Here is a 20119-nt window from a genome sequence, read left to right as displayed (position 1 = left end):
GCAGGATCTATTCTGGAAAATGGAAAGTGTGATGTGGATCCATATGTACTGAAAATAAGTGGCATGACATGTCAGAAACTGGGGCTACAGCATTGCATGGACATTACAAATATCCCAGCTGCTGTTTTTTGAGAATTTAGAAGATTACAGCACTAAAGTTACTGATGTTTGTCATGCTGGGGTGCAGGGTCAATGGTATGTCTAAAATATAGATGGGTAACTGGTGAGATTGACAGATTGTTCAAGTGATTCAATGATTCATTGGGAATATGGGGCATTTGACTGACCTGCTTAAGTATAAATCTCATTTGAGGTTTTGTATCCTTAGGTGCCTAAGCATCTTAGTAAATTTAATCCTTTTTTTAATTTCACTTTCAGGAAGTGATCGTGGTTGTAATTTTGGGTTGCATTTCTGTCAAGCTGCTTCCCCTGTGTAGAAGAGAGAGAACAGGGAATACTGCAGTAGAGACTTGTGCAATTGTTACTTGGTCACTTTGTTGTGGATTCAACTGTAAGAAACTAATTTTGTTGATTGTACTTGTTTAGGTAACTGCTTTAAAAACAATGGCTACTCAAGGAGGTCCGAAGTACAGCCTTTCACAGCAACCTTGGGCGCAACCAGGTATTTTCTTTGTTCTCATTTACTTCTTTGAAACTTCTCCTGAAAGTTTCTCATCAAATGGAGAAAAAGACCCTTTTCCATTCACCATTTCTGGTAGAGCCATATAACCTGCTTTGTATGGGACCTGAGTATTTCAAATGTCATGAGTCTGTGTGCCCTACTTCTAAACCACAGGAATCTGAAAAGCTGGCCAGATTAATTTGGACTGTGAGACTGTGATTGATTCGGAAAAATTCTAAGTACCTGAGAACTGTCTGTCTTTTTTCTTGAAAATCCTGGCTTCCATTTTTACCTGTGTGCTACTTTAAATGTCTTAAGATATCTCTAAATCAAAACCTGACAAACTTCAGAATATGTATTTAATTGGTGCACTAGAGGAATGACTTGACTATTTCTCAAGCTGTGATTGTTCTTGCATGGAAACAGCATTTCCGCAACTGCATATGCAATATGCTTAAAGAATTATTTGATTACATTATGATAAAGCTTTTGCTTTTGCAGGAAAAAAAAAAAAAAGAGTCTGCATTGAAGCTTTTATTGTCTGTACATTTGGTACCTACATCCTTTTAATTTTCCTGTCACTGAAAAGATGGAATCCAGCTTTGTTTCCGTTTCTTAAGAATTCAAATGTGATTGCTTTGTAGGAACACTTGGAGTAGTTCAGATGTTACTGGGTTGTTTTGCTCTTCACATTACAAAGTTGTGCTTCTGGGTGATGCTGAGAAATCTGCTTATTCCAGTTCATACATTGGAACCTTCTGTTGCCTCATGTTCTTAAAATGCAAAGCCTTCCATGTTCATTCATAATTCAGTGCTGCTTCATGGGTCAGGCACTCTCAAGGACTAACTTGAGCTTCTACTTAACATCTTCTGCTTTTGCAGGAGTATTTTTAATGTTTATTTGGAGATAATTATGTGTGTAGAGGCATATCTAAGAGGCTTCTGGTGTTTCTTTGCCTGGGAAGCAGGAGTAGTCAGAAGATTAGATACAGTAGAAACTGAGGAAAAAACCCACCATAATATGCTAACTTTGATACTTTAAAGCTACAAAATGTATTTTTCCCCTGCCCTTTAAACAAAGATCTTGTAAAATCATTAAAATACCTAGCGGTAAAGAAAGAAGGTCTTGTCTAAGAGAAGATTTCTCTCTGGTTGATTAAAAATCCAGATGGCTGTGCAGCCTTCCTTCTTGCAGATGTGGGCTGTAGTCAGTAAGGAGAATTTGTGTTATGCTGTTCTCTTTGCTAGCACTGTTTATTTCCCAGGCAAGTTTTCTAGGGAGGGGCCTATGCAGAACTTTGTTGGTGTCGGAAGGCTGTGGCTTGAGGAACCTCAGGAGGACGTGATAGCTTGAAAAAAATAGGTTGGATGCATTTTCTTCAGGGAAAGAGAGGCTGATGTGTTCAGTAGGTCCCAAAACAAAAGCCCTGTTTGGTGTGTTATGGTTGTGTGATGGCTCGATGCTACACAGCCCAGTCACCCCGTCTTTCCCTTTCACTCAGACCTGTGGTTATGATCAGCCCCATTGAAGTGGAGGTGATACTCTGGAGTGTAGCTTTCAACTTGCAGAATGCCATTTTAGCCTATTAAGCATATTTTCTTTTGCTTTCAGCAAAAATCAACGATGTGGTCTCTTCCACTTACAAGACAATAAAAACAAAGCTGCCATCAACATTGCGAAGCATGTCATTATACTTGTCCAATAAAGATACAGAATTAATTTTGTTTAAGCCGGTTAAAGTGAGTATTGCTAGATATACCTCAGCATGATTTCCTGTAGGTGATGTGCCCTCATTTAGTTAAAGACTTTAAACACGTTTTGTGGGATCATTCAGCCTGTATTTCTGTGTATGTGTGGTTATATGTCTATATATATACCATATCTATATAAATGTATGTATGCATATAAGTATATATATGCAGGTACACATACAGACACGTATCTGTAGAATTATTCTAAGCTACCAGTCCAGCCAGTAACAAATAGCATGTACTTGTAGTAGTGAGCAACTATTATAATCACTGTGGAGTCCCTGATCTGAGAAGCTTGTTGAAAAGTCACATGATAAAAACCAAGTTTTATAATGATATGTTTACCTTAAAAAAACCCAAACAAAACAGACTTTGTCCTCCTCTCCACTGTACGCAGCCTGCATAACTCATGTTACAGGTGACTAACTGGTTCTTTTCATTCTGTGCATCTTCCATGTGGTACCACAAGAACTACTATAAAGAAAATGAACTCTGTCCCATCCAAAACCAGTATAGCTTGGTCAGTTATGCATCGATGGAAGCACTGGAGGCAGAGAGCATGATGCAGATTCATTACTGTAAACCCATTGAAAGAAGAAAGCTTGAATTTTAAGTTGCCAGGTTAAGTCGTAGGACTCAGGTTTTCCAGCTTAGCATGTCGTAGCTGAAGTTTTTATCTTGCAGCCAACATGAATTCATTGTAGCTGTTTTGGGGCTTGCTTTAGAAGAAAAGCTCTTAAAGCTTGACCACTTCACCATACCTGATCCACTTCAGTAGCTATTCCGTGTACACTGTGCTTATTCTGGTTCATGTTTGAGATGAGTGTTGTGTTTTTTAATATTGAGTTTTTTCTTCTTTCCTTGAAAAGAATAACATTCAGCAAATGTTCCAGAAACTCCATGCTTTGTTAAGGGAAGAATTTAGTAATGAAGATCTCCAGATCATAGCTTGTCCTTCAATGGAACAGGTATATATTGAAACTCCCTGTTTTATCAGTTGCTCTTTCATGTGACTGGCTCTGACTTTTTTAAACATTCATTTTATCATTTTTAGTATTTTCCGTGTTCAGAATCTCTATTTACTGTTCCGCTTAATCCTGGATGATTAAACACAGGGCTTTATCTTAACTCTAGGCTTTCAACTAAAAGGAAGTTTTGTTTGGGTTATTTTAATGAATATCCCTTTGAGGTTTTAAACTGAAGGTGGTGATTGATGTTGCTGGGGATTGAGTTGTACAATGAGTCTTGCCATTTCTGGGCATTGTCTTTTTGGAGAGATAGGAAACTAGTGAATAGGCTTTAAAACAGCCTGTGGGTGTGAAGGCAGCTTGGCTTTTGACAAATACAAAAAGCAGCAACTTTTATATTTGGGAAGCATGAGGAAGAATTACAAGGGTTTATTTGAAGTAAATTGCATTGGGAAAATATGCAGATGTTTATGGGAATGTAACCCTACGTGATAAGCTCTTTAGTCTCAGAGATGATTGGGGTTAAGAAATCTCTGTAGTAGGATGCTCTGACAGAAGCCAGGTAGGTTTTAAAAAATCTTGCTTCGACCTTAGTGGTCCAGGGAATGTGAATAGAATTGTAATTATCCCAGGATGCCAGTATTTAAACAGAAAATCTGGTTTATGGATTAGACTACATTGCCAGTGTGCATATTTTTTGGAATTGCTTGACAGGGCATAAAGTCATCTTAGAAACTTTGACAAATTAGGTTGTGACTGCTGAAATAACTAGTCAGCATGGTCAACAATTGTGTTTTAAAAAGCCTCTGAGCAGGCATTTGACTGGCAGTTTTGGCCAGTTGTTTTGTAGCTGTCTTCTTGTGATATGTCCAAGTCTCTATGTGCTTCCTAGGAATCCTGTTTAAAGGTTAAAACATAAGGCATCAATTCTGAAACTTAGCTGCTGTGTCTAATACAGGCTTTCCTTTTGTCTTTCAGGTGAACTTACTCTTATCGATGTCCAAGTAGCCCAACAGTGAGGCTGCTTGAAAAATCTTCAGCTGAATGCCAGCCAGTGAAGGAAATGCAAAGACATTTGCTTGAAGTAAACGAAGGATCCCACTGTGCAGTTCAGTCTGCATCAACACTATCCAGGCTGCTTAACCTCGTTTTAGGGAAAAAAAACAAAAACCAAAACAAAACAGTTTTATTGATTTGTTAAAGGTTTTCCTGTTCATTGGCTTGAGACGTTGGGGAGAGAAAACAAAACCAAACCCCCTTTTCTGATCACTCTTATGAAAGCTTAGTTACTGCTTTATCCGGATGTTTTCAAAGTTGAAATCCCATTTTTTTTAAATGTAAAAGCCTTTCCTTTTTTTCCTTTAATAATCTGACGTATGCAGTAAAAAGTTACACTTTCACAGACACTAGAAATAAAGTGCAGAGAATCAAATGGGAGCAGTAATAGGTATTTGCAAAGCTTGGATATAAGCACATTGGTGTGACAATTTGACTTAAGCAAGCATGCTCTGATTTTCTTTAACTCCCATGAAAATCCTGGTAATCCACCACATGCTTGAACATAATTCACATGTTCTTAGTTGGGAAAACTTATTTCCCGCATGTGAAGCATTTCTTGAAACGCTGGATGTGCTCTTTTTCTTATACTGATTGGGAGCTGTGAGGTCTGACCTAAAGTTTCATGCTCGGACCTTCATCATGGAAGGAATCTTAGATCCTTGGGATTTGCAGTGAAAAGCTGTTCAATATAACTTCTGTTAGTTCTGAGGGAGCTGCATGTTTTCAGATGCTTTACAGCAAAGCTTAACATGGAGGTTCTCAGGTACTTAGGTTAGAGTTGTGGGCTTTTTCCTTACCCAAGATTAAGTGGTGTCACATAGTTTAAAGTGGGAACTGAAACGAACTTTCACAGCCTTTGTGTGCTGGAGGAAGTGTTAATAAGAGGGTTTGGGGATGACAGAAATTGAATGTGCAAGCCTGTCATATCAGCATTGTGAACAGAGGGTAAGGACTTGGTAACCAGTAAACAAAGCACGCTTTTCAGTGTGTATCAGTTGGTCATTATTGAACACTTGGCCACTAATGGAATGAAACACTTCAAGCAGCTTTTGGGTGTCTTGGTGTGTAAGTCTTCATTGTGCTGCACTGCAAAAGAAAAATGTGGTGATTTAAATGGCAGACTTTTAACTTGCTTATAAAACCTGTTCTGTACTTTTAAATATGTCGAAATTTCTGTGTGCATTGGTGGTGTTTTGATTTAGGGATGTTCCTGTTATAAATCACATGGCTGTACACTAATGTAGGATTTAAACCTACCATGAGAAGTGTTGCAGCAGTGGTGCTGTGAGGTACGTAAATGGTACTGATAGAACCTTACATGACTCCTTAAAAATTAACTAAAGGAACTAACAAGGAAGATAACTTGTCCTTTCTTTTTTACTTGTAGAAATACAGGCTGTAAAATAATGTCCAGTGCATTGTAATATATGTATATTTGTTTTTTATAAAGTTTTACAGAAGGACTACATAGTCACTGTACAGAGTTATGTCTGACTTAATACACACGTTGTACAGGTAGGGCATGAAGGGTAACTCGTTGCAGTAGTCACTCTTGTGCTTGGGGTCTTTTTCTCTTTTAGAATACCCAGATAGCTCTAGGACAGCTGATTGAAAGATAAGAAGAGCAATCAGTTTATACAGCCTGTTTGCTAAATGAACATTTGTTTAAACATGTACAGTTTCAGATATTTACGTTTACAAATAGTGTAAATACTTTCAAAAGATTAATTTAAGATGCTTTATATTATCTGACTAGAAACTTGCTGTTTTTAATTTTTTTAAAATAAAAATGTTGCCTCCTATTTTGGTCCAAGAGTAAAGCTATATTCTGTATCCTGAGGCTTGTCTGTCAAGATAACTGTAATACAGAGACAATAAACATCCTGTAAGCACAGGCAGTGCATCGCTGAGGAGAAGTGTTCTTTTTTTAGCAGTAAGAGAATTGACATTTTTGGCACAGATGTATACCTGAGTGCTGAATGTACAGCTAATTGTTAAAGTAACACCTCTTTATGGTTATAATAAAAGTAAATTTGTATTTTCTTTACTGATAAATGATCTTGTGTGACTAAGCGGTCTCTTGCAATTTTGTGAGGGGGAAGAAACTAATACAAGAACATATTTTAACATAAGGCTTGGCGTTTACTTAGAGAAAACTTGGGAGCTGGTGGCAGAAGGCACAAGTATTTGATAGCTCTGCTCGTGTTACCTGGTTACTCACAGACTCTTCCACCTATAGTTTCTCATTACCACATGCTGTTCCTCTGGCTCTTGTAGAAGCACATCATCCAGAGGCTTGTGGTTGTCCTTTATAGTGTCAGTGTGAAGCATCCCTTCACCCCCTGGCTTTGACAATGTCATTTGAGTGAACAAAGGAAAAACTCCTTTTTTGTGGAATTTGGCTTCTCTCTGACCGGTACAGGGCAGCAATGAGTGACCATTGATTGCCTGCTTGGTGCCTCCTGAAAAGGTTTGTCCCTTTCGGATTATATATCTCATTGTCCTGGGTTCAGCAGTAGCAGTCATTTTTCTCCTTCTTGGTAGCTGGTGCAGCGCTGTGTTTTGACTTTCAGCCTGGGAACAGAGCTGATAACAATGACGTTTTGGTTTGGCCAAGGACTTTGTGAGCCTCATGCTCTGCCAGGGAGGAGGGGAAGCCGGGAGGAAGCAGAGACAGGACACCTGACCCAAACTGACCAAAGAGGTATTCCATACCAACAGCACGTCATGCCCAGGATGTAACTGGGAGTTAGCCAGAAGGGCTGGAGTCTGCAGGGTTGGTGGAGGTGTCGGTCAGAGCTTGGTCAGGCTGGGGAGCAAGTTATCGGTCGGCTGCTGGTGAGATGTTATATTCTCTTCCCTTGTTATTCCCTTTATTATCATTGGTGGTAGCAGTAGTGATTTGTGTTGTACCTTTGTTACTAAACTGTTCTTATGTCAACCCATGGGAGTTGCATTCTTTTCAGTTCTCCTCTTCATCCCTCTGGGAGTAGGGGGAGGAAAAGAAGGGGGAGAGTGAGTGAATGAGCTGCCTGACTGGTTTTAAACCACAACATTCATAAATGAAGTAAATGTCAAAGCAGCTGGCCAGACATTCACACTTCTTTTCGTTCAACAGTGGTGCCCCAACATAGCTTGTGCTGTGCTGGGTGCTGTTCATCATCCCTCTTCACCAGCCCAGGAATCTCTAGGTGAGAGCCAAAGCAGGCTCATGTTGGTCACATTTGGTAGAAGTAGTTCCGTAAGTCCAGTTCATCAGCTGTAGGAAGAAAGCCATTTCCTTCAAAGTACTGCAGGTTCAGTGTATAACCCCACTGCCATCCATCAAGTGCCTTCAAATGAGATGAGCTTAGTGCTACAAGGACTTGATGTACAGGAAGATAGGCATTGTGAGCTTGAAATAAGGAGCTTTATTTTCATCACAAAGTGACTGTTAATCACCTTGGTGGAGGAAAAGTTGTTCTGAAATGCTGATGTAACTGCTTCCTGCAGGTCTTAATAACTTAATTTCAGTATTTCCCACAGATAGAAGATACTGAAACACAAGGAAGTGATATCACTAAGAGAGGGGTTGCCAAAAGTATTACAACACTGTCTGTATTTTGACAGCAGGCTCCTGAGCTGAATCGTTTTATACTGAAGAGTTTCACTTTGCTTTCCATCCACCTAAGTTGGTGACTTGTCTCTGGGTCTTTCAACTACAAAGAGAGTCCCTGCAAAGTGAAAAGCAGAAATCTATGAGGAGCAGCAGTGGGTCTTGAGAAGTCTGAATTTTGGGGATGGAGGAGCAGGTGCTAGTGCTTCATGCTTCTGCATACTGACCTTGAGTTGTTGCCACCTTTTTGAATAGCTGCCCCAGATGTCTTCATTAGCAGTGCATTTGTGGCCAGGGGGAGACTATTGCTATGAGGGTTGTCAACATTTGGTTTGTGCCTGCATCAGGATAGACAACTTGAATCCTTCACTCTGAGGCTACAGCTTCAAAGCAAGCATGAGCTCCTGGTGTAACGTGTGACCTGCGTTTCAGAGCTGACCAGTCATATCTGCATCCAGTGAAGGATGGGGATGCACAGCATTAGGCTGGGACAGTTGCAGTGGGTGGCCAGAACAGCATTTCCACCTCCAGGAAAGGGTCAGAGGTGGGAAACCTGAGTTCCAACGAACACCAAAGTTTTTTGGCACTCCCCAGATGCTTGTTTCAGGTTAAGTCAAATGTTGTTCAGATAAAATCAGAAGCTTTGTGTGTGTATAGACATTTAATATAAATGTTTTGAAAAGAAATAGTGTTTCAAAATGAATTTGTGAGACTTGCTGTTCTTACCCTTCAGCGAGGGCATTTCAATCTTATCTAAATGCTTTCCTGGAAGGGAATTTCATTAAGATTCAAACAGGCAGGAAATTTGCTTTTGAATGAAACGGTGATTTTTCTGCCTGAAAGCTTGTGACCAGCCCCATGCAGCAGCCCCAAGCTTATCTCCACTGGGTGGTTTCCCTGCTGCTGCTGTTCTCCACTTTGAGCTGGCACCCCATGATGAAACGGGTGTGATTGCTATGGCTGGTGAACAGTAAGTCAATTTGATCCTGAGCCATGATTTTAATGGTGATGTGGCCATTAGGTTTCATGGTGGGGGACTGGAAAGGAGGGCTGTGAGCATAGTGGCTGAAGTCATGCCACTTCCAGTGTTTCTGGCTGGCCTCTACCTGGTCCAAGAAGATGCCAGTGCCAGGGCTCCAGGGCAGGCCTGGCAAACACAAAGCTGGATGGATCTAGAAACAACAACTTCCCGGTCCCAAATGCCAGGTTTGTGTGCAGTTGGACCAAACATTTTTGACATCAAGGAGACACTGCTAGGACCTCATTTATCAGGTCCAGGAGTTATTGGCCTACAGTAAAAGCACAATACAGTGGGTCCCCAAAGGGCAGAGAAAGTCCTTATGGGCTCTGTGGCATGTTTGTGTGAGTCCCCCTCTTCCTATTGTGAGTCAACATCTGGAAGTCCCTGGTCATGGTAATTTCTTTTGTTCTGACAACCTTTATGCTAAAAACAGGTCCTTGTGTGTGTGTGTGGTGCTGGGTACAGGAAATGGCCTCGACAAACTGCAAAGGAGGAAGAAATGCAGTGTTTGGTGGAAAACAGCCTGTGTTTATGGCATACAAATCCAAATCAGTGCTCCCCATCTCATGACAGCCTGGGCAGGCAGCTCTGGGTGCTGGAGCATCCCCCAGCCATGGCACACAGGGAGTTTTTATCATTCATGGAGTGTGTTACATCAATCTTTTCCTGCCTAAGCATGAAGAAGTTGATTCTCACTGGGCTATGTGAGCTGCTCAGGCTCCCCCAGCATCATCACATGCTGCAGCTCAGAAAAAACAGCAGGAAAAAAGGATAAAATCTAACATTGCAGCTCTGATGTGCTACCGCAATGGATGTGGACAAGCCTGAACGGGTCCATATGTGGGACAGACAACCTACTCACAGGATTTCTGTTTTCCTCTCATCAAAGCTATCTACTATCTTTGTACATATCAGAGTGGTCACTTAGCATTGCCCTTAATTTACAAGTGCTGGGAAAGGCCATAGCAGCTTCCCCCAGCTCAGTGGCAAAGCATCAGCCGGTACATGGCTAATGCAGATGGCAAGTGTGTGGTCCGGTGGGGTCAGGAGAGACCTATGGTGGGGCCTGTGATGGTTGAGTTCTTCTAGGGATCACCTCGGAGCCAGGATGGTTGCTGTGTGATGCAGGAAACGACAGCACGACTGCAGGCGAATGGTGGGATTGCAGGAGTCTGATGTAAGCTTTATTGCAAAAGCTAGTTAAAATTATTTGTAATGGTCAGTTAAGCATTTAAGATGTCCATTGAATACTCTCAGCACAGGGAGGATTTGTAAAACTAATATGGGATTTACTGATTCCTCCAGATACTGGTTTTCTGAAGGGAAGCTTTGGAGACTGAGGTTAGGGAGTCCTGGGAACAGGTGGAAAAAATGTCTGTCCATCAGGATAATGGCATCTTATAGGATCAGGAGAATGGCAGTGCTGCAGAAGCAAAAGTAAGGTGATGGGAGCCAGGTAGGAGTGTGGGAGTAGTTCCATGGGAATACCTGCCTGGACACAGGAGACAGGGATAGTCTGCCACAGGCTTTCCTCTCGCCACAGCAGTAACCAGCCCCAGAGCATCACCAAAACATCACAATCTGTACTTTCCAAATAACCTTGGCGTTTTTTTGTTTGTTTTCTTACTTCTTACTTAAATCCTTTTAAAAAACTGAAGAAAACTCATCCTTCACTTCTGTGTTTTTGCAGTTCATGTACAAGGCTCAGCTCTTCTTATGTTACGTTATTAGCTGCTCTCTGATGACATAATTTACCAAGGGCTCTCTTTCCATCAGACACACAAGTAATTTATCCTGCAACACACTGACAAGTGAAACAGAAACATTTCTTTGCTAACAGCTTAGCTCCCAGCATTATGAGGGAGCTGGGTTTAATGCTTTCTCATAGGAATAAGGAGCATTACTCCCTGCTTCTCTGGGAAGAGTGGAGAAAATCTAGGAGAGGGGGGAAGCGGGGAGACCTTGCTCTTCCCGTTTAGCACCATCATTAGGAGCAGCAGCAAACTGTCAATGTGCACAAAGGTTTTGTCTGTCGTGGGAACTCGAGGGGCTTGGCCACAGCAGCTCCCCTGTGGAGGCATTTCATACGTGGGAAGTGGCTGACCCCAGCCATAGATGCAGCACTGATTTATACCCTGAAGATGCACATTCCTGCTCTACGGAATAGCTGGGAATTACCTCCTGTTTGTGAGGGACGGAGGGGAATGAAAAAGCAACAAACCAACAATTTTGTTCCTGCTTTCATTTTTTAGGCTTTTTATGAGGCTAAAAAGACAGACGGTCCCAGGCAGGAAGATTTGCTGCCACTGTATTTCAGGAGGGGAGAGCAGTATAATGGGCTTCTATATAGAAAATAAAAAGCCAACAAAACCTCTGACTGTGTCGTTTTCTTGCACATCTGCAGGAACTGCAGTGCTGTTTGGTTTGGGAAGGGAGAGGAGAGGCAGGGGAGGGCAGAGAGGAGTGTGCTGCAGGGGGGTGAGCTGGCAGGGGGTCCCATCCAGCCCCCCACAGTCTCTGCTGTGTGGCTGGGTGCCCTGCTTCACCCCACCTGTGTGTTGTGTTCCGGTACTGCCACTCTGGTCTCTCAGGTTAACCCTCAGCTTGCATGGCCGGTGGGACCAATCACTGCATGCCATGTATGCTGCTGACCCCTGCAGAGCCAGAACACAGACCCTGCCCAAAAGGCTCAAACCAGGTCCACTGCCAAAATTGCAGAGACGAAGCAGCTGGTGGCTGCTGAGCCCTCAGCTCTAGCTGCTCCTCATCAAGCTATTCAGTGCCTTTTAAGGGTTCTACAGTGAAAATGAGCTCTGCAGGGGTTCTCAGGCAAGTATTGCCTTGGCACCACTGAACCATCCCTCTAACATTTTACTCTGGCTCCATTCAGTGCTGCTGCCTGCTCAGCATGTTCTGCTGGGAGCAGATGATGGATCTTCCTTGCCAGTGGTACCATCATAGCACTGACATGAGGATGCCTCAATGCTTGTTGGTGCACATGGGCAGCAGTGCAGTGCCACAAGTAAGCTCCCACCAGAAAAATCCTCTGGGGCAAGAGTGAAGAGGCCTAGTGATGGGGCTGTTTTCCCAGCAGAGCCTGGGACTGGTCTCCCTCAGCCAGTTACCATCCCAACAGTTACTCCTTGATACTGTACCTCAGCTTGGCTTGGGAAGAGTTTGAATGGGAAGTGACATCCAGCTCTTCCTCCACTTCACCTTCACCCATCAGTTCTTGTGTGACAGCATCAAATGCTTCCTTATATCTCCTGCAGCAAAAGACTTGAGGGGCACAGTTCCCATCAGGAGCAGTGGAGCTGGTATGGGGCATCTCGGTGCACTAGGGTCCTCCTCACCCTCCAGCTCCCTCTGTCACATCCCTCTCTGCTGCTCCCATGGGATGACTGTTCTCCTTTTCTGCCAGGAAGAAGTTTCACGTTAGAGGCATGCTTATGGCTTGCAGATAGGGTCCCGTTTTGCTGGGGCTGTTCCCTCAGACCCACCACTTTTGTGACTTGCTTTTCAGGGTGTTGTGGTTTAAACCCAGCCAGACAGCTCATTCGCTCACTCCCCCCCTTCCTCCCTCTTTCTTTCCTTCCCCCCCTCCTCCTCCCCCTACTCCCAGAGGGATGGGGAGGAGAATCAAAAGAATGTAACTCCCACGGGTTGAGATAAGAACAGTCCAGTAACTAAGGTATAACACAAATCACTGCTGCTGCCACCAATAATAATAATGATAAGGGAAATAACAAGGGAAGAGAATACAACACCACCTGCCGAAATGAGTCCAACCCCCAAAACAGAGCCCGTGCCCTTTCAGGTAACTCCCAGTTACCCCCCACCCCGGGCATGACGTGCTGTGGTATGGAATACCTCCCTGGCTAGCCTGGGTCAGGTGTCCTGTCTCTGCTTCCTCCCGGCTTCCCCTCCTCCCTGGCAGAGCATGAGCCTCACAAAGTCCTTGGTCAGGGTAAACATCACTTAGCAACAACCAAAAACATCGCTGTTATCAGCACTGTTCCCAGGCTCAAAGTCAAAACACAGCACTGCACCAGCTGCTTAAGAAGGAGAAAAAATTGACTGCTACTGCTAAACCCAGGACACAGGGGCACTGCAAAAGGTGCATTTTGCAGAGCCTTCTGTCCGGGTGGTCTCCTCAAGGGCAAAGGAAATGCAGCATCAGCATCATTAATCTTGTAAAAAGTCAATTGGGCTTAAGTCTAAGCTGTTGTCATAAAGGCAACCAAGCCAACTACATTTAGTGTAACACTGGAACTCCTTTATAGTATTTATATATATATATATCATGTCGGGAAGCGTAGGCTGTATTTAAATATCTGTGCTCCCGAATAAATGCTGTTGTCATGTTTACGGCTCCTTCTTAAGAGCTCCATGGAAAGTTATAGTTTTACATATGAAAATGGGAACAACTTTTTAATTTGGTCTTTTTTTAAGATCCTGTGAAGCACTGAGGAAGTGGAAAAAAGAGCTTTAGGCCTTTTTAAAATCCCTGAAATTTTAATTTTTTAAAACTATTTTTAAAAAGCAGCTCCCTTTAAAAAAAAACACCAAACTTTTGAGAAATCGTTTGAGAAACAAGACACGCTCAGTTTTTAAGGCAATCCTGATATAGAGAAACTTCAAGGGAAATGAGCATGTTCGCATTTTGGAAAGAGAAAATAACCTGTGTTTGCAAAGCATTTGTGGTGGAAACATTCATGATTAGCTTTTCTCCTCCCTGATTGGACAATACCAAGTACAAATACAGGCTGGGCAGAGATTGTATTGAGAGCAGCCCTGAGGAGAAGGATTTGGGGGTGTTGGTCGATTAGAAGCTCAACAAGAGCTGGCAGCATGCTCTTGCAGCCAGAAACCAGCTGTATCCTGGGCTGCATCACCAGCAGCATGACCAGCAGGTCGAGGGAAGGGATTCTCCCCCTCTAGTCTGCTCTCAGGAGACCCCCAGCAGTTCTGCTTCCAGCTCTGGGGACCCCACGCAAGAGGAACATGGACCTGTTGGAGTGAATCCAGAGGAGGCCACAAAGATGCTCAGGGGGCTGGAGCACCTCTCATGTGAAGACAGGCTGAGAGAGTTGGGCTTGTTCAACCTGGAGAAGAGAAGGCTCCAGGGAGACCTTACAGCAGCTTCCAGTGACTAAAGGGAGTCTAAAAGAAATATGGAGAGGGACTTTTTACAAGGGCATGTAATGATGGGATTGGGGGGAGAGAATGGCTTTAAACAAGATGGAAATAGAGACTTCTGCCTTTGTGGCTGAGCACCTTACCCACTGAGAGGAGGGGTTGATGGCTGCAGTATCAGTGGATCTGACTTCGCTTGAATTTCTGGCTTGTGCTGTGGATCTGCGAAACTAGTGGGGTTTTTGTTTTAAAGAGTGTGCATTTTTTTCCAGGAGACACAAGTCTTCCTGCAGCTCAAGAGGCTTTGTGCCTGAGTCACTGACACTGATCACTTCTTTTCTCATCAAACAGATCCTGGTTTTTTTACAGTCAAGCTTCAGTCTCTTAAAGGGGAGAGCCTCTGCCCTTCGGAGAAATTTTTGCTCCATTATCAAAGAGACACTGTCTTTTTTCTCCCCTTACAGCTGCAGGAATATTAAACCGCCTCTGCACCGCATTTTTCTGGAAGCCCCGTGCCTGTTCTGAAAGGTGCCTCACCAGAGAGCTGCAAATCCTGCGGTGCCTGGCTCTAAAGCTGCAGCAAGAAATCACTGGTTCTGGGGAGGAGAGGGAAACATGCTCTGTGCGACCCTACTGCTCCAAGGTGCACCACTGGGCAGAGGTGAGGAACCCTCCAGTGAAGCCGATCCCTTTCTCTTCTGATTTTTGCCTAGGTGAATTCATTTCATGCTTGCCTCTGGTGCTGGAGTGATGCTCAGCCCAACTCCTTTTGGCTACAAATAGCAGCGACAACTCTTCAAACTCTTACCGCAGACAAGGTTGCCCCAGCAGGAAGGAGTGCCCCTTGTTGTGCTGATCCCCGATGGGCACTGCTGCAAGGTACTGCTCCACGGGAAGAAATCACCACTGAAACTGTGCTCATCGTTGGTAACTTCTGGTTTCTCTCCCTAACTGACCAGCTAGTCTCACCTCACCCAGGTAGAGGGCAGTTGCCAACCCATCATCCTCCTGCTCTCCTCCCATGGACAGAGGCTTCTTGTCCAACTCCAGCCTTAGACTCCTGGGCAGGCTTGACAGGCTTTTTGCAAGGAAGAATTGCCAATTAGCTCCTATGCATTTGAAGTGACATCTCACAACTTTGTGTGCAGAGGCTTACACAGAGAAAGGCTTTGCCATCCATTGTTTCCCTTCTGCCTCCTCTCCCAGGGTCTCAGGACTTCTGTGCACATCTTTGTGTCTGGGCCCAGCTTCAGCAGGAGAAAGTGCCACCATAACCTTGTCCATCTCCCACTGGTCCTGTACAGTCTGGTGGAGGGGGCAGACACACCTCCCAGAAGTCTGTTTGTGCAAGGGGAGAGGTAGACATGCTGGTTAGGCACAGCACCATCCATTCACAGAAACGCCAACTGATCTTCAGTGAGATCCCAAGAGCTTGGGAAGCTGCATTTCTTCCTTCTGCTTGGCACCTGGCACTTCAAATTTGAGAGGGAAAAGATGCTAAATTAGCCTGAACATTGTCCCATGCTTCCAAATATTAATAAATGATCTCAGAATAGCAGAGAACAAGGAGAGAAGAAGCTTACTGATGATATTTAGGGTGGTTGAGGCAAAGGACTGCCTGTGAAGAGTTACAGAAAGACCCTTGTGGCACCGAATAAAACGGTAATGGAATCACAGATGAAATCTGATGTAGATAAATGTAAAGTGATGCGCATGGGGAAAGACAATCCTAGCTTTACGTACAAAATAATGGGTTCTGAGCTGGCTATTTCCACTTGGGAGTGAAATCTTCAAGCTGTAATAGATAGCTTTATGCAAATGTCAGTTCAACACTGAGTAGCAATCAAAAAAGCAAACAGAAAGCTAGACATTATTAGGAAAGGAAGAGAGAGCAAAACAGAGGAAATCATTATGTTGCTGTATAAATCCCATCTCTTGAATGCTATTGTGCAGTCCAGATTCACCAATCTCAAATATGATACAGAAGAAATAGAAAAGTTACAGAAGAAGGCAATTGAAGATGATCAAAGGCATAAAAGGGCCTCCATTCAGGGAACAACTGAATAGATTAAGACTTCTTATCTTGGAAGCAAAAATGACTGAAGGAAAAATATGACCGAGTTTCGTGATGGGATGAGTGGCGTGACTACGGAACAGCTGTTCACATTATTCAGTGCTCTTCAAAGGGAGAGAGTGATCATCACAGGAATCCATCAAGTGACAAGTTCAGAATAAACAGAGGAGGTTTTTAGCTGTGGCCCTCCTTGCCACAGGGAACAGCGGATGTTTAAAGTTTGTGTTGGTTCAATAGGGTGTAAACTAATCTGTGGAAGAAATATCCATCCAGGACTATTAAATGCAGAGATGATATCTACAGCTCAGGAGGTTCCTGAGTCACAGACCATTGGGGAATGGGGAGTATTCTAGGAAGTATAAACACACCTTTGTTCTATTTTTGTACTGCTTCCTGAGCATCTGCTGGCTCTTGTCCATGGCAGGATGCTGGGCCAGGTGCAATCTGTGGGCTGACCCTTTGCCATCATCCCTATGTCCTGCATTGCACACCAGGCTGTATCTCCCAGTAAGGCAAAACAGCTTAAATGTAGCCTGAGGTGTTTGGTGCTGCTGCCTGCCACCATTTCTAAAACAGCCCCTGAATCACAGAGACAGAGCTGCTTGGTGGCTTTCCAGCCTCAACATACCAGGCACAATTCTTAGCTTAAAAACTCTTCACCAACACCCGCAGGCAGGTGCATCCCTTTTTCCTTTAGCTCTCAAAGCAAAAGTGTCTGTAGGCCAACCGTTTTGAAGCATGGATATGACATGGGACAAAGATAGGACCCTTGTGGCTGTTGGTGGGACCCCTGAAGCAGACCTTAGTGACTGAAGGAAAGAAGCAACCCACCTGAGTGCTGGCTACCTTCACCCTGGTGGTGGCTTTGTCTCAGAACAAAGATGTTTTATGTCAGTCAGTCTTCCCTCAGCCTGGCCTGGATCATCTTGGGTTTTATTGTTCATTGATAGAGAATGCATAATTATGAACAATGGGAGAATGAAAAAAGGAAAATGTTCAGCAGTGTCTTGAATGGTTGGTCCAAATCTGAGTCATTCACTCAAGTGTTCCCCCAGTAAATTAAAAACAAACACTTGGGCGCTCTACTGACACAATATATAAGTGCCTCCCCTGGCTGGCACCTCACCACCTTAATGACAGACCATTTTTTGTCCCTGTGCACTTCTCCAAGGTTGCCTTAAAAGTCATGCCTTGGCTGTTTACCAGCTGACAGACACAAACTGGGAGCCTTGATTTGCACCTCCTTTCCAGCTAGAGATGAGGATGAAGGATAGTGACTATTATAAGGTAATCACACCCTGGAGGAAATTCCTGAGCTCAGGTATCTCTGCTTCCCAGATCAGGGTAATCCCCTTGGACTTGGCTAGCCATTGGCAAAGCTTGTTGAGCTGGGTCAGCTTGTCAGTCTCTGCATTTGGGATCCTGCCCTATTTCTGGAGGCTGCTGCATTGCTAAAGCAGCCTCATGTCAATGTTGCATGCTCAGCAATGTGGAGGTGAGGCTCATTTTCTGACCATTTTCACCTATAAAGCCTAATTTAAAGTAACTGTAAGGACAAATTCTACTCTTATTGACACCCGTGCTATTTTGCAGCAGCCCTGAAGGAGTAATGAAACAGGAGGACAATCGGACATTAGGCTGGTCAATTGATCTTCAGGAAAGAGAGCACAAAGGGATCCATTACACACACTGAAGCAACACTCACATGGTGACTGTTATGGGAAAAAAATCCTCACCCACTTCTATTTCCCCTAGTTTTCCATTAGGAAAAAAAAATCTTTGGCACTGTAGGACAGGGAGGGAGAGTCTTGAAGGCAGAGTGTGAACTGCAAGTAGGCAAGGGCAGGAATCTTGGCTGCAATCTGGGGAAATCAGGTGTCTTCCTCTCCCTCTCCCTCTTCCTTTCCTTCTTCCTCTCCCTGTCCATCCCCCTCTTCTTTTTCATTTTCCTCTTACTCTCATTTTCTCTCTCTTTCTTCCTCTCCTGTTGTGGCTGCCTCTCTCACCCACTCCTCCTCTCCCCCTACCTGTCAGTGGATGGGGCATCCTGCAACCCCAGCAAAGGGGGTGACCCAGGCCAAACCCCAGCCCAGTTCCCAGCATGTAGATTGGCCCTGTCCCACTGTCCCTGGAGGGAGCTTTTAGCCGCATAAAGGCAGACCCTTGGTACCCCATGGCCACATGCCTCATGCATGCAGCATCACTGGTGCAGGCTCCTCACTCCTGTGATGCCCTTATTGTAATGTATTTGTGCTGAATAATACATATTTCTTGTGAAGAAAGGTGGTTATTTCTGTGCAGGGGGAGGTTGGCAGCTCTGAATACTGAACAGCCGCTTCCTCAATGCAGTAGGATTCAACCTGGTAATCAACCCTATTAGCGTTAAAAGGAACTGTCTAAATGTCAAGCCAGGTTCAATAAATAAGCACTAACACATTTAGAAATAGCTTAGAAAGGGGAATTAAAGTTTTGCTGCTAATTATGTTTCTTATTTTAGATTTTCTGTCAATTCTAGTTCTTCCATTCAAATGAGACACTGCTAAGATGAGGGAAATGAGATGGCCTGAAAGCTGGAGGTTGGCAAAGCTCTTCATATATAATAGAGAGCTAATGGGGACCTCCACCCCTCTCATGGACCAGTGGAAGCACAATAAAAATAGGGTCATCAGACCTTTGAGTTAGGTACCTTCCAGCCTTCTGTTATAGGGTGTTCCAGATCCTCTGGTACCTCTTGATCCTGCCAGAGTCAGATGAAGAGTGCAGGCTCCTCTGACCATCTGAAGGCATGCAGCCCAGGATACAGGCAAGCAGAAGCAGGGAGCGTGGCTTGCTGGAGGCACATTGTATAAGCAGCTACAGAAATCAGTGCTGGTTTTGACAACTGACCATACCCCTCCAGACCCAGCCACCTCCAGCGCTGCCTGGATGGAAGCAGGTCACCCACGCCTGGTGCTTTGATGCTGCAATGACATATAACTGACACTGATCGCAGAGGCTAATCCAGTCTGCCCCATAATGTCCCCAGTCAATCATGCAATATTCTGTTATTGGAAAAACTCATTTTTGCACCTCTGATGGTAATCAGTGGATGCCCTGAAGCACAAGGCTTGATAGTCTGTGTAATTTGCAACCTAGCTAAGTGCAACTGCAGATGTTAATCCTATTTATACAAACGCTTGACTAGCAAAAGTAGGGATGGAGGGATGAGCTGCAGGAGAAGGCATAGAGCTGGGTTTTCAGGAATTCTCCTGCAGGTGTCAAGCTGGTACAGCCCCAGTGATGGAAGACCTCGTTTGGAGTGGGCAAAGGGAGGTAGCACAGGCAGCAGCTCTGCAGTTGTGCCCCTCCTTTGGCCTGGTATCTATTCTGGAAAATGAAAAAGCAGACCTCACCATGAAGCACGGCAACCATTCTCTACCTACAAATGTGTGTCAAAGCCTGTGAAAATAAAAAACTAAAAAAAAAAAAAAGAAATTAAAAAAGGAAAAAAACAGAAAGAAAAAAAACAGGAAAACCAAAATCCTCTTCTGTCTGCCCTCTCCCCTTTTTATTCCAAAAAGAAAGGAAGTGCTTTGCGTCCCAGGTCTTTCTTCCACAGCCTGATTCCTCTGAGGACTGCAGATGTCCAGACAGAAGAAAAGGGGGGTTTACCTTGTCTGCACTATCTTGTCATCAAACTTTCAGGGGGTAGGCAGGAGTGCTGCCTTGCTGAGCCTATCTCCGCTCTGCTCTCTGGAGTCAGCTGCTCTTTGCTTTGCAGCTTTCATTTTGCAATTTTGCTAAATCTCTTCTCCTTTAAGTTCTGCTTCCAAATTATATCCACCTCCCCTTTCAATGCCCTACCTGTCTGCTTTTACACTGCCTTTCATGCTCTGCCTCTTTCATACTCCCT

The 20119-nt window shown here is 44.0% G+C and overlaps 2 protein-coding genes across 2 annotated transcripts in view; one reads left to right on the top strand and one right to left on the bottom strand.

Moving 5' to 3' along the window:
• Positions 1-6459, top strand: part of COG3 (component of oligomeric golgi complex 3) — a 33025-nt gene extending 26566 nt beyond the window's left edge. Inside the window, exons 20-23 of the mRNA XM_062607379.1 lie at positions 547-622; positions 2235-2362; positions 3244-3342; positions 4321-6459. Of these exons, the coding sequence (XP_062463363.1) occupies positions 547-622; positions 2235-2362; positions 3244-3342; positions 4321-4350 (333 nt within the window). The 3' untranslated portion in view covers positions 4351-6459. The remainder of the gene's footprint in view (positions 1-546; positions 623-2234; positions 2363-3243; positions 3343-4320) is intronic.
• A 1312-nt stretch (positions 6460-7771) lies between these two features.
• Positions 7772-20119, bottom strand: part of ERICH6B (glutamate rich 6B) — a 29971-nt gene continuing 17623 nt past the window's right edge. Inside the window, 5 exon segments of the mRNA XM_062607406.1 lie at positions 7772-8007; positions 8010-8039; positions 8042-8099; positions 8914-9143; positions 15128-15231. Of these exon segments, the coding sequence (XP_062463390.1) occupies positions 7961-8007; positions 8010-8039; positions 8042-8099; positions 8914-9143; positions 15128-15231 (469 nt within the window). The 3' untranslated portion in view covers positions 7772-7960.

The sequence above is a fragment of the Pezoporus occidentalis genome, unplaced genomic scaffold (genome assembly GCF_034315485.1).
Source record: "Pezoporus occidentalis ecotype Australia unplaced genomic scaffold, CSIRO_AGI_Poc_V1 ctg122, whole genome shotgun sequence".
Taxonomy (NCBI): Eukaryota; Metazoa; Chordata; class Aves; order Psittaciformes; family Psittacidae; genus Pezoporus; species Pezoporus occidentalis.
This window is presented reverse-complemented; position numbering and strand designations above follow the sequence as displayed.